This window comes from Peromyscus maniculatus, chromosome X (assembly GCF_049852395.1).
Source record: "Peromyscus maniculatus bairdii isolate BWxNUB_F1_BW_parent chromosome X, HU_Pman_BW_mat_3.1, whole genome shotgun sequence".
NCBI classification, from domain to species: Eukaryota; Metazoa; Chordata; class Mammalia; order Rodentia; family Cricetidae; genus Peromyscus; species Peromyscus maniculatus.
The window spans coordinates 12,548,189-12,560,901 of NC_134875.1; the positions used below are offsets into that span (position 1 = coordinate 12,548,189).

At 39.9% G+C, this 12,713-nt stretch overlaps 1 protein-coding gene across 2 annotated transcripts; it reads left to right on the forward strand.

The window, feature by feature from the left end:
• Nucleotides 1-696: 696 nt before the first annotated feature.
• Slitrk4 (SLIT and NTRK like family member 4) lies at nt 697-11,357 on the forward strand. Of its 2 annotated transcripts, none has more exons than XM_006997334.4 (2): nt 697-1,321; nt 5,052-11,357. In XM_006997334.4, the coding sequence occupies exon 2, from the start codon at nt 5,102-5,104 to the stop codon at nt 7,613-7,615; it is 2,514 nt and encodes an 837-aa protein (XP_006997396.1). In that variant the 5' UTR covers nt 697-1,321; nt 5,052-5,101; the 3' UTR covers nt 7,616-11,357. The 2 variants fall into 2 exon arrangements, with proteins under 2 accessions (XP_006997396.1, XP_042125014.2); XM_042269080.2 differs by having other exon boundaries at nt 703-814; nt 5,052-10,116.
• The last annotated feature ends 1,356 nt before the right edge of the window (nt 11,358-12,713 follow it).

The following is a 12,713-nucleotide window of genomic DNA, read 5'->3' on the forward strand; positions in this document are numbered from 1 at the left end:
TTCTTTTTTTTTCTGTTTTTTTCTCCCTCCCCTTTTAGTTTCAAGCGCAATATCACCCCCTGTCCCACAGCTCTCTTTCCTCTACCTTTAAGCTCCTGTTCCCACCTTCAGCTCCTTAATTCCTGCTTAACACTTTTTAGCTGAAGGCCTGTGGAGTTCTAAAATACACAGAATTAAGTAATATCCTGATAACCCTGCTAAATAAGCTCACTTTGGGCTAAAGCCTCACACTTTTGCCTTAAAACTTCAGGCCCCTCACAGGCAGACAGGTAGGGGGAGTGCGAATACCACTGGATCCAGGAAATTGGTCCCAAGAAAGCTCTATCCAGGATTGGCCGCTACTGAAGTATTCCCAAAGCCCCCTGTTCTGCCTGGTTACAATTAGCCAAAGGTACCCTACCCATGATATAAAAGCCAAGTACGACTGGTGCATTTCAGTGTCATTGTTCTTGACTCACCCCTCTACTCTGGAATTATTCAATTCCACCACGTAGACTTGAAGACCCTATGTCTTCTACCCCAGCCCCCACCCCCATATGTCTCCTACCCCAGCCCCCACCCCCATCTCCTTGGCCCGGGCTTTCCAAAATTTCTTTTCCATACCCCTGGGTTCTTGCTTGCTCTGAGAGAGAGAGAGAGAGAGAGAGAGAGAGAGAGAGAGAGAGAGAGAGAGAGAGAGAGAGAGAGAGAGAGAGAGAGAGAGAGGAGAGAGAGAGAGAGTTCGCAAGCGCGTGCATGCGCGCGTTCCTTTCCTTGTTAGGGTGCTGGAGGAAGAGAAAGGACTCCAGTGTGCATATGTGGTATGGTGATGGAGGTTAGTGCAACCACGTTAGGGAACTAGGGTTCCAATGCCAAAGCATCAGGGTCGCTCCTCCCTAAGGGATGTTTTAGGTAAAAGAGGAGGTGGATGCCAGAAGGAAAGCGTTTTGTCTTTCCTTTCCAGTGTGTAGGTAGAAAAGGACTCAAGTGTGGGTGTCTGCTGGAGGGTCAAGGGGCTCATGAATGAGCGGGCATAGAAGCGGTTGGGTGTCCGGAGGGAGGGCTGTGTGTGAGCCAGGGGGCGGGGGCGGGGGCGGGGATTCGGTGCGTGTATGTAAAGGTGCAGCCCGTGTGCGAGGTTCTGGGTGCGCGCGCGGTGTCTGGCTGGGTGCGCGCGCGCGCCGCTGCCCGCTTGCTTGCCTGCTAAAGGCTGGCTGTTCGGTGGGTTTGACCGGCGATCCAGCGCCAAGAAGCTGGATCTCAGATAACATAGAGACCATCGCGGAAACTGAGGAGTGAGTCGGAACGCGATCGATCCTGTACAGGTCTTGGGGCTCCAGAGGTGGGTGAATTTCAAGCCCGGGCTGCGTGAGCTGCAAGGGAAGGCGCGCAGCCTCTTTCCGGCTGGGCTTGGCATAGTGCATGTGCGCGCGCCTGGAGGGAAGCAGGTAGCTTATTATTTTTAGTTGGAGTCGTGTTGGTTTGGGGCCCGTTGAGTAGACGAAGTGGACATGTTAGTTAACCCCCACTCGCAACACACACACACACACACACACACACACACACACACACACACACACACACACACCTCCCACTTGCCTGCCTATGGCGCGATCTCTTGTCCTGGAGGACCGAAAGAATCCGGGTGTCCTTAACATCCCTGCCCCTAGGGCAGCCTAGGCAGCAGGGAAATAAAGTGTCCTGGTCTGTGGCACCGTGAGCTGGGGTTGCTGTGCTGATCTGGGCTTTGTGCTCTGTGCCCTACTCTCAGGCACTGTGCGTGGACTTGAATGTGGGGTTTCAGGCGGTGGCCGACAGACTGCTCAGAGACTGCTGGCACTCAGCAAGACAGGCAATATGGGTGGAAGAGCCTGTGGGTAACTCTGAGAGCCCAGCAAAGCCGGGCGAACGTTAGCAGCGACACTTTTCAAGGTTCCTAAATGTTGAGCTGATTTCTGCCTGGGTGAACAAGATCCTATAGCTGGCCTGGGCAGGTGGGGGTGGGGGCAATGACCGGGCCACAGATCGAGGCAACAGAACTATGAGGTTCACTCTGACTGTGGCAAATGGGTCTTTGATGCCCTGGTGTTATACCCCGGCCTGAACTAGTCATCTCTTCCTCTTGCTCATCCACTGCACGTTCGGATCTAGAGAGGCCAAAGAAAACTCCAGCAGCTATCCCTTTTGGGACGGGAGCGCGCTGAGAATTGTGTGCGCAGCGGGACTGAAGGCCCCCGCGACATCGTGCACAGTACCCCGCCCCCGCCCCCGGCGCCCAGCCGGCGAGGCTGCTGCTCTGGCCGGGTATCCAGGAGGGGGCTTGCGTGCCGGCTCTGGGCACCGGGATGCGGCAAAACATTGCGGTACGCGCCAGCGGCCCCTCCAACCGCGTCGCCTCCAGCTAGAGGTAGCAGCGCTCAGGGCACGATAATGGCCAGTCTCTCTGTTCTCCCCCACCCCACCCCCACCTCGGTCGTCAGGGAGGGGGCAGCTAAGGTTTCCCATATCTTCTACTGTGATGCCTCATCGACTTGTGGACCCCTTTGGCAGAGGTTTGCACTCCGCAGGCTAGCTTTCTCCGTTTGGGCATGGAGCGCTAGGAGCGGCACTCTGGTGGATGCTGGATTTATGGTAGGGCAAGGTTTGTGCAGTCCTGGACAGCCTTTGGAACTGAACGTCTTGTTAGGCACCACCAAGAGATGGAAACACAGAAAGGCAAAATCGACCCTCTTGGAAGCCTGAGAGGTAGTTTAGGGTACCCAACCCATACTTTGTAAGGTTTTCTTTCTCGGCTTGTATTTTTGCTGTTTTTCACAATTTTTAGAATATGTTAGTGGTATCTTTTTTCCTTACAGTTACTCTTCCTGGCTCCTTTTTTTCTAACCTCATTTTTCACAGTTCTCCAGCTCTCAATTCCTGTTGCCCTTTCAGCTTGTTTGCCTCTCCTTGGTGGGCTGACTCTTCCTCTGCCTTGCTTGTTTGCTCCAGCTGCTTTTGGCTTCCTCTGTTTCACTGGAACTGCATTTGGGAACTTCCTAGCTCTCCCATGCGCCTCCCCCACCCTCTTTGCTACTTAAAGTAGAAATTACTAATAAGAGGGCAGCTCTTTATGTATTTTCACATCTGTTATGCTTCTACTTCTTGTTTCTGAAATCTGGTTATTCGAATTTTCTTTTGTTTTGTTTTGCTTTTTGTGTTTTGTTTGTTTTTAGTTTGGTTGCATTTTGGTTTCTTTGTTTTTGGGTGGGGGTGGTTAGGAACAAGAAATGACTCAACTGAACCAAAATAGCTGTTGAAGGCTACATAAACACAAGGCGAAAAAGACCAAGTAAAATTTTGATTTTACAATTGAAGTTGTTTGGAGTGATGTCATGCTTAAAAATCAAGACTTATTTTTGCATCGACACTCAAGCCATAACAGTGAATAGAGGAAATGTCCACCTATATGGCAGCCAGATAGCATTTCAGGGTTTGCTGGCTGTATTCTGAACTAAGATACTTTAAATGTAAATCTTCCTAGGTCTTGGTTAATGGATTGTCTACCTTGAGACACATTTGGTTTTACCACTAGCTGATTCCTTGTGAGGAAAAAAGAAAGGAAAAGAGTTTCTGTATGACACATATTTTTCTTTGCACCATTTTCTCACTGTTTTCCTGAGTATTTTATTTATTTAATTAATATTTGGTGGTGGTAACCATATGAAAATTGCAGCCAGCTTCCTCACATTCACTACTGGACAGATTCACAAGCCTAAAATTGTATCAGGAAAATGCATACTTTTTGTGTTCCAAACTCTCTGTCTCTCTCTCTCTGACTCTGTCTCTCTGTGTCTCTGTGTCTTTCTCGCTCGCTCTCTCTGTCCCTCTCTTTCTCCCTCTCTCCCTCTTTCGTGTGTGTGTGCGCGCACACAGAGACACAGACACAGACACATGCTGGTTTTTAAGGGTTTGGCTTCAAAGGGTTAATTTGTGAGCCATTAAACTCTTCCAAGAAGTAATTCTTCATTTGTTTACAGGCAGGGGCATGGCATTATCTTTTAGGGAGGGTGTTTGGGAACTGAAGGCTTTATGTAAAACTGAAATATTTAGAATTAAATATAACTGCTTCTGCAGATAAAACTGCTCAACGACTGAGGCATGTGGACTCCTCTTCCTCAGCACTGACAGGCTGTGGCCAAAGTGAAGGTGATATGCATTTAAACCAAGGGGTCAGTGGGGATTGGGTTCAAACTGACAAATGAAGAACAGGAGAGGGACAGACAGGCAGAAAAGCCATTTCTGGTGGGTGGAAATACTGCCTGAAAATCAGCTGAGCAGTGCAAGAATAAGCAGGTCCCTTTTCTGCTTCCAGGGACCCAAAGACAAAAAGCTTTTTAACCCCATTTGTGAAATGACTGACAGCAAAGTAGGTGCTGTTTATTAATCTGACAGTTTTCTAGAGCACCATAGGGTCACCTATGCTTTTGAAAGCAGATTACAGGAGCGAAGTGATTCATGGCAATGTGCTTACCTAAGTGCCAAAGCACAGGCAAATTTCTTTCCAGGGCACATTCCATGTAGCTCTTTTAACTGTCTTCTTTAAAGGAACCCAGTCCTCCCACTGCCATCCTCCACTGAAATTTGAGTTCAATTATGGTCTCTACCCAGCCTCTGTATCTAGCAGAAGTCTGGAGAAGAGATTTCCACCAATTCTGGTGTGTTTTTGGTGTAGAGGACATGAAATAAATGATGCTCTAAGTATGTTCATTTAAGTTGCAAACAGCAAGCTTGGGGCTAGTGTTAAGGGCAAAGCTTGGTGGTTCAAGTTAAAAATTTAATTTATTAAGATGTATGATTTTAAATCTCCTTTCTTACCATTTGTTGTATATTCTACACATGTACATTTTGTACAAATTACAGATATAAAATATGTGACATTTTTGTGGTTATGATTGTTCAGTGGAGCACAAATCTGGCTGCCTTAAAAAGTACTGTGCTAGAGACTGTAGCCATGTATTCACAATGAGATGATTTAAGCACAATTTTTTTTCAAGGAATGATCATTGAAAAACTGTTTTCTTTTTATTTTTTAGATTATTTCTCTTTATTCAGAAGCATAGATTTGTTTGCTGATTGCAAGAAGATGTTTCTTTGGCTCTTTCTGATTGTGTCAGCCCTGATTTCTTCAACAAATACAGATTCTGACATATCAGTGGAAATTTGCAATGTGTGCTCCTGCGTGTCAGTAGAGAATGTGCTTTATGTCAACTGTGAGAAGGTTTCAGTCTACAGACCAAACCAGCTGAAACCACCTTGGTCTAATTTTTATCACCTCAATTTCCAAAACAATTTCTTAAATATCCTCTATCCAAATACATTTGTAAACTTTTCACATGCAGTATCTCTGCATCTGGGAAATAATAAGCTGCAGAACATTGAGGGAGGAGCCTTTCTCGGGCTCAGTGCATTAAAGCAGTTGCACTTGAACAACAATGAATTAAAGATTCTCCGAGCTGACACTTTCCTTGGCATAGAGAACTTGGAGTATCTCCAAGCTGACTACAATTTAATCAAGTATATTGAACGAGGAGCCTTCAATAAGCTCCACAAACTGAAAGTTCTCATTCTTAATGACAATCTGATTTCATTCCTTCCTGATAATATTTTTCGATTCGCATCTTTAACCCATCTGGATATACGAGGAAACAGAATCCAGAAGCTCCCCTATATTGGAGTTCTGGAACACATTGGCCGGGTTGTTGAATTGCAGCTGGAAGATAACCCTTGGAACTGTAGCTGTGATTTGTTGCCTCTAAAGGCTTGGTTGGAGAATATGCCATATAACATTTATATAGGAGAAGCTATCTGTGAAACTCCCAGTGACTTATATGGAAGGCTTTTAAAGGAAACCAACAAGCAAGAATTATGCCCCATGGGCACAGGGAGTGATTTTGACGTTCGCATTCTGCCTCCATCTCAACTGGAAAATGGCTACACCACTCCCAATGGTCACACTACTCAAACAACCTTGCACAGATTAGTGACCAAACCACCCAAAACAACAAATCCTTCCAAAATCTCTGGAATAGTGGCAGGCAAAGCCCTCTCCAACAGAAATCTCAGTCAAATTGTGTCATACCAAACGAGAGTGCCTCCTCTTACACCTTGCCCGGCACCTTGCTTTTGCAAAACACATCCTTCTGATTTGGGGCTGAGCGTAAATTGCCAAGAGAAAAATATACAATCCATGTCTGAACTGATACCAAAACCTTTAAATGCCAAGAAGTTGCATATCAATGGCAATAACATCAAAGATGTGGATATTTCAGACTTCACTGAGTTTGAAGGACTGGATTTGCTCCATTTAGGCAGCAATCAGATTACGGTGATCAAAGGAGAAGTGTTCCACAATCTGACCAATCTACGCAGGCTTTATCTCAATGGAAATCAGATCGAAAGGCTGGACCCTGAAATATTTTCAGGCCTTCATAACCTACAGTATCTGTATTTGGAATACAACTTGATTAAGGAAATCTTAGCAGGCACCTTTGACTCCATGCCCAATTTGCAGCTTCTGTACTTGAACAATAATCTCTTAAAGAGCCTTCCAGTTTACATTTTTTCTGGAGCACCCCTTGCTAGATTGAACCTGAGGAACAACAAATTCATGTACCTACCTGTCAGTGGAGTCCTCGATCAGTTGCAGTCTCTTACACAAATTGATTTGGAGGGCAACCCTTGGGACTGCACTTGTGACTTGGTAGCCTTAAAGCTGTGGCTGGAGAAGTTAAATGATGGGATTGTTGTGAAAGAACTGAAATGTGAGACTCCTGTTCAGTTTGCCAACATTGAATTGAAGTCCCTCAAGAATGAAATCTTATGTCCTAAACTCCTAAACAAGCCATCTGCACCGTTCACTAGCCCTGCACCTGCAATTGCGTTCACCACTCCATTGGGTCCCATTCGAAGCCCTCCTGGGGGCCCAGTGCCTCTGTCTATTTTAATCTTAAGTATCTTGGTGGTCCTCATTTTAACTGTCTTTGTTGCATTTTGCCTTCTTGTTTTTGTGCTGAGACGCAACAAGAAACCCACAGTGAAGCACGAAGGTTTGGGGAACCCTGAGTGTGGCTCCATGCAGCTGCAACTAAGGAAGCATGACCACAAAACTAATAAAAAAGATGGACTGAGCACAGAAGCATTCATTCCACAAACCATAGAACAGATGAGCAAGAGTCACACCTGTGGCCTGAAAGAATCTGAAACTGGGTTCATGTTTTCAGATCCTCCGGGACAGAAGATCATGATGAGAAATGCTGCTGACAAAGACAAAGATTTACTGCATGTAGATACCAGGAAGAGATTGAGCACAATTGATGAACTGGATGAACTATTCCCTAGCAGAGATTCCAACGTGTTTATTCAGAATTTTCTTGAAAGCAAAAAGGAGTATAACAGTATTGGTGTCAGTGGCTTTGAGATTCGCTATCCAGAAAAACAACAAGATAAAAAAAGCAAGAAGTCACTGATAGGTGGTAACCACAGTAAAATTGTTGTGGAACAAAGGAAGAGTGAGTATTTTGAACTGAAGGCAAAACTTCAGAGTTCTCCTGACTACCTACAGGTCCTTGAAGAGCAAACCGCTTTGAACAAGATATAGGTCATGTAATCCAACTTCATAAGAGGTCATTATTTAATGATGAAAGTGCCTTTTGTTGACTTCTAACTTCCAAATACTATATTATCATTAGGCATAGAGGCAGGTGTTTCCAAGGGTATTTCATTAACTATAGCTGTAAAGATGTGTCAAGTAGAAGAGAATTTCCTTAATAGATTTTACTACATAAAACCTATACTGTGGAGACCTGTGGGGATACTGCAAACTCTATTGCCAAAGGGATGCTTTATAAACATAATACACTGAATTTAACCTCAAGAGGCAAATCAGTTTTGTACTCTGATACAAAACCTCCGTCTCTTTGTGCTTTGTAAAGCAAACTCAAGAAAACTGGTACCAGTGTTTGTACCTCAGCTGGGTCCTTCATCTTGCACGTAGATTAAGTTGGTGAAACTGGAATAACCCTTTTGATTTGTGGCATTGTAACAACTCTTTGTAAAGATTACCTTAAAAGTGTAAAAAACAAATAAGCATGCAAAGAGAGAACATTTGATAGTATTTGTAAATTGGTAAAATTTATGGCCTGCATCTTGAAACTGCTGGATTTACAATGTTAAATCGTGCAAATACTTGTTTAAAATATACCATGCATTACATAACTATAAAATAAATTTGAACACTTTAAGTGTTACCTGTCTATACATAAAAACCAAAAGGAGAAAAAAATCAATGTGAGTTACATAGCATTTGTGGTGATTTAGAGAAAAATATGATGTTTATCAGAATTAAACATGGCTCAAATTAAACTAGAGTTTGTTCTCAGTTATGTCAAATACCCACAATCCTTAACGGTTGTCCCAAATTAGCAAAGTGCTTACCGTGTGAGCGCACCCAAAGCTATTTTTGTAACATAATTCATATTTATGAAGTACTTTGTATACTAAATAGGAAAACATGTACTCCTTAATATGTATTTAAAATGCCTGACTTATTTTCCTGATCACAGCAAATTTATCAGTAAGTATAAATTGAGATAAGAAAAAAAATACTAAAGTGAAACTGAAGCTAATGTGTACAGAAATATTTGGGACTCTGTGATCAAGTATAATTTAAAAACAGAAAAAAATACAAAAATCCCAAAAATTAAAAAAAAAATCCGTGCTATTCTTGTGAATTTAGTGTATTATCTTCAGATTTGTTACCAACTGTGCATTTTAAAATAGGCTCCTTAGTTTTATAGTATTGTGTCTGGGGCAGTTGTTATTTGCCATCAATTGTCTTGCTTTTCAGGATTCTATGAGCTTAATTCAAATAGTTTTAATTACAATATTCAACAAAATAATGACTAAGATAAATAGTATCTTGTATGCATCAGTATCCTGTTCTTTCATCATTCTGACTACTATCAGATAATCTAGTAGAACTATAAACATCATGGTAATCTTGGCTATCAAAGCCATAGTGTAAAATGCTTGCACTGGTCTCAGACGAATTCATGATCTACAACTACAATGGAAATGCCCCTGTGTTTGCGTGTGCTCTTAAGTTCTAGATCAAAATTGGTCAAATGAATGAAGTATTTGCTAATGGGTTGATATCTGAAGATGTTTAGGATCTCTGATTAGTAAATCAATATTCAGAAACTCATTGCCTTCTTGGCCAGCTGTGTGTGTGTGTGTGTGTGTGTGTGTGTGTGTGTGTGTATTGTGGTGTGATGAATTATTGTATTATTCAGTAAGATAACCAAGAAAGCAAACAAACATTCTTCATGAATTTCAAGTGGCAGATATTTTGATGCAGCTTCCAAAAGGATATTGTAACAGCAATCCCTTTATTAAATGCTAATTTCAAGATTTTATGTGTTTGTTTCAAATTTTTAAATAAAATTTGACATTATTACAGGACTGTGTGTGTGTGTGTGTGTGTGTGTGTGTGTGTGTGCATGCGTGTGCGCACACATGTGTGTTTGGTTATATATTCATATATAGATAATTAGGAGTTTTTTTAGATAGCAAATAAAATCTCCCTATGTATGTGCTGGTGCTCTTAAAACTTTAATGTGTAATTTTCAGTTTCATGACAATGTCTGTGAAAACTTTATATGAATATAAACACATCCAAACAAATAATTGCTGTCTGATATTGAAAGAAAAGAAGTGTGTTCAAATGCTAATTTTCATCTGCAGTTTCATAAGGACATTTAATATGCCATTACCATGCATGCGTGCATCCATGGATTTAAGGGCTCCTAATGCATACTGACAGGATAAGGATGCAAAGGCTTCCAACAAAGTGTTTTTGTTTATCCTGTCAAAGTGTGGATTCAGAAATATTAAATGAACACTTATAGGAGGAACTAGAAAGCTCCATGCATAAGCTGGGGCTAATAGGTCATTGGGATGATGTCCTTTTATTCAGTGTGGTGATGGTTGGAAGATGTTTCAAGGTTTCTGCAGAATTGTCAGCGGCAAGAGTACCTGCTACCATCTCAAAGCTTGCTGTAGTATATTGGCTATCTCACACTCTACTGCTGGAAGCTATAACCGCTCAAAAATTTTTAAGAAAAAAAAAACATAATTTAACTGTATGTGCTTCTATGGAGGTTCTAATTGTGAATGGAAGTAACAAATTCTTGGTTAAGGCTAATATACTTTCCTTAACTAAAGTCATTGTGCCTACATTATACAGTGTATGCTATTTTGCACCAGTCTCTCATTAGTTCTTCTTGGATCTTTTATGATACTGTAGTTAGGTATAAATTCTGAGTTGAGTACAAGAGCAGTTTAAATACTGTATCTGCATTTTGTTGGCGTCAGCTATAATCTTGATGTTAGTTTAACCCCTTGAAGAATGATATGTACATGGTAAAACATTTTTTTAGTAGACTTTGATTCAAATTTTGAAAAGCCAAGAATTGGTCATCTCTAATGTGCTATGACACATCATGGTCTTCTTGGCATTGTATTCTTGTGTATGGACTGTGTTAGAACAGTTGCAGAGAAAACTAGATCTTATGAAATCAATGAAGGGGTAAGATAGTATATTGTGTCCGTGTAATATAAATCAAGTTTTAAATTATTTTTTTATGAAATCAATAAAAATGATTCAATTCTTTTAAAGTAAATCTTTGTGTAATTTTATGAGAAAGCAGCTATTAAAGTACCATGATTCAAACATATAAGGCAATTTATATCCTATACTTAGTTTTCCATTCTGAATAACAGTATTAACAAATATATTAATTATGAAGTTATTAAAAACCACTATTATTTGTGATTTTTCATAAACATTTAGTTTTGTACGCCATAAGGATGCATAAATATTAAAGGGCATGGCCTCATGAGTAATGCCACAGATATTTCAGAAATATCAAAGTCAATCTAGAAATGTATGGCGATAACTTTAATCTACAATATCATTTGCATGACTTCCAAGGATAGTATATGAAATGAGCACAGCGAGATTTTCTTACATCTTTCTTTTTTTTCTCTTTCAATTTTTTGTCATCCTTGCATCCAAAGAGTTAGGGAGAAAATATATTAAGAATGTATTTATAGGTACTATTTTGAAATAAAGTAGAAAATATGTATTATATTGTTTTTAGCCTGCTTTGATTATTTTTATTTTAGATTAATTAATAAAAAAGTAATGCTATAAAATCTAATGTAAATCACAACAAAGAACAATTCTAATGAACACTGTTTGCTTTGAATTACACCAAGATATTAGAATTTATTAAATGCCATTTTTCTGGAACCATTAATAAAATTATTTGGTACAATGTTATTTCCGAAGCCACTGTTAAGTATATTTATCTTTTCATTGTTTTTCAGAAAAAATAAATAAAACCGTAACCAAACTGGTTATATCACTCAAATTTGAGGGATATATATATATATATATATATATATATATATATATATATATACATATAGCTTTAAAAATACTGTTTACACTCAATTGCTAAGTCTCTGTTGGAAGATGTTTTCTTTACAAACATAGTTGCAATCTGTATTCCTTTGTACTGGCAATCCCTCAGAGAACAGTTGTACAAATCAATATACTTTCATCATTTTGCATTCTCACCATTTAGAATCTAACAAATTCAAATAGGCTAATATTAGTTTTCAGTTGGGAACTATCAACTCAAATACTTCTACAGAAACTTCAGTATATCTACATTCCACAGAAAGCTTGACTAATTTCAAGTTTCTTACACCCTTAATGTGGTAAAATGGCTATTTTTAACTGAGTTTCTTTTAAAGTAACCAAAAGTATCAGTCAATCACTTGATGCATTTTCTGTGGTTGAAAAAAAAAATGAACCAATTGTATTATAGTTAAATTCGGAGCAGAAAAAGAAATATCAAAAGGCTTCATTTACCATAAGGAGGTTTTAAATCATGTGTCCCTAAACTAATTGAAGAAGAGTGCACAGAAGTATAAATTAAGATTTATGTGACTTTACAACTATACATAAACTGTGCTGAAATTTGGCACAATATAGATAGCAAGCACAAGGTAGTTGTTCTCAGCCATTCCATTGTGTAGACAAGTGGCATCAAATCAAGGGTCATACTCGTGTTCAGTGTTCATTCAATTAGTTACTGGTCAGATTAACTGAACAAAACTATTGGCGGTGTCCCTTAATAGGAATAGTTATAAGTTTAAGTGACAATTGTTATCTCTCAATTACAGATTTCTAGGGGATCTGTGTTTTGTTAAATTACAACTAAATGGGAGGTCAAATGAACTTAAATGACTTTTTTTAATAAAAACTTCCTATAGTGTAAATTTTATTGTATTTTTTTATTCTATTTAGTTTACAGTGATTTAGAGGATAACATTGGAAAAGGAAAAAATAAAGTGGTTCTACTATCTCTTCTATTAAATACTATGATTTTCTATAATTTTTAAAAACTTTTTTAGTTTGTTGTTCTTATATCTACACAGGGGAAATGGGTTGAAGCTCTGAGGCAATTAAATACTTTGGGTCCAGAAAATATGAGACTGGGAATACAAAAGATTTGAATTCCACATTGCTTGGTAATTACAAGTAAGCTGACAATAGAACCCAGAACCAAGAGATAACAAGTCAATCTTTCACTATAGTTTACTTTTGTAGACATTGCCTGTACATA

Coding starts and splice junctions, on each gene's coding strand:
- Slitrk4 (XM_042269080.2), top strand. CDS start 736: ATGCGCGCGTTCCTTTCCTTGTTAGGGTGCTGGAGGAAGAGAAAGGAC. Junction 815..5,051: donor TATGTGGTATGGTGATGGAG/GTTAGTGCAACC, acceptor TTTATTTTTTAG/ATTATTTCTCTTTATTCAGA.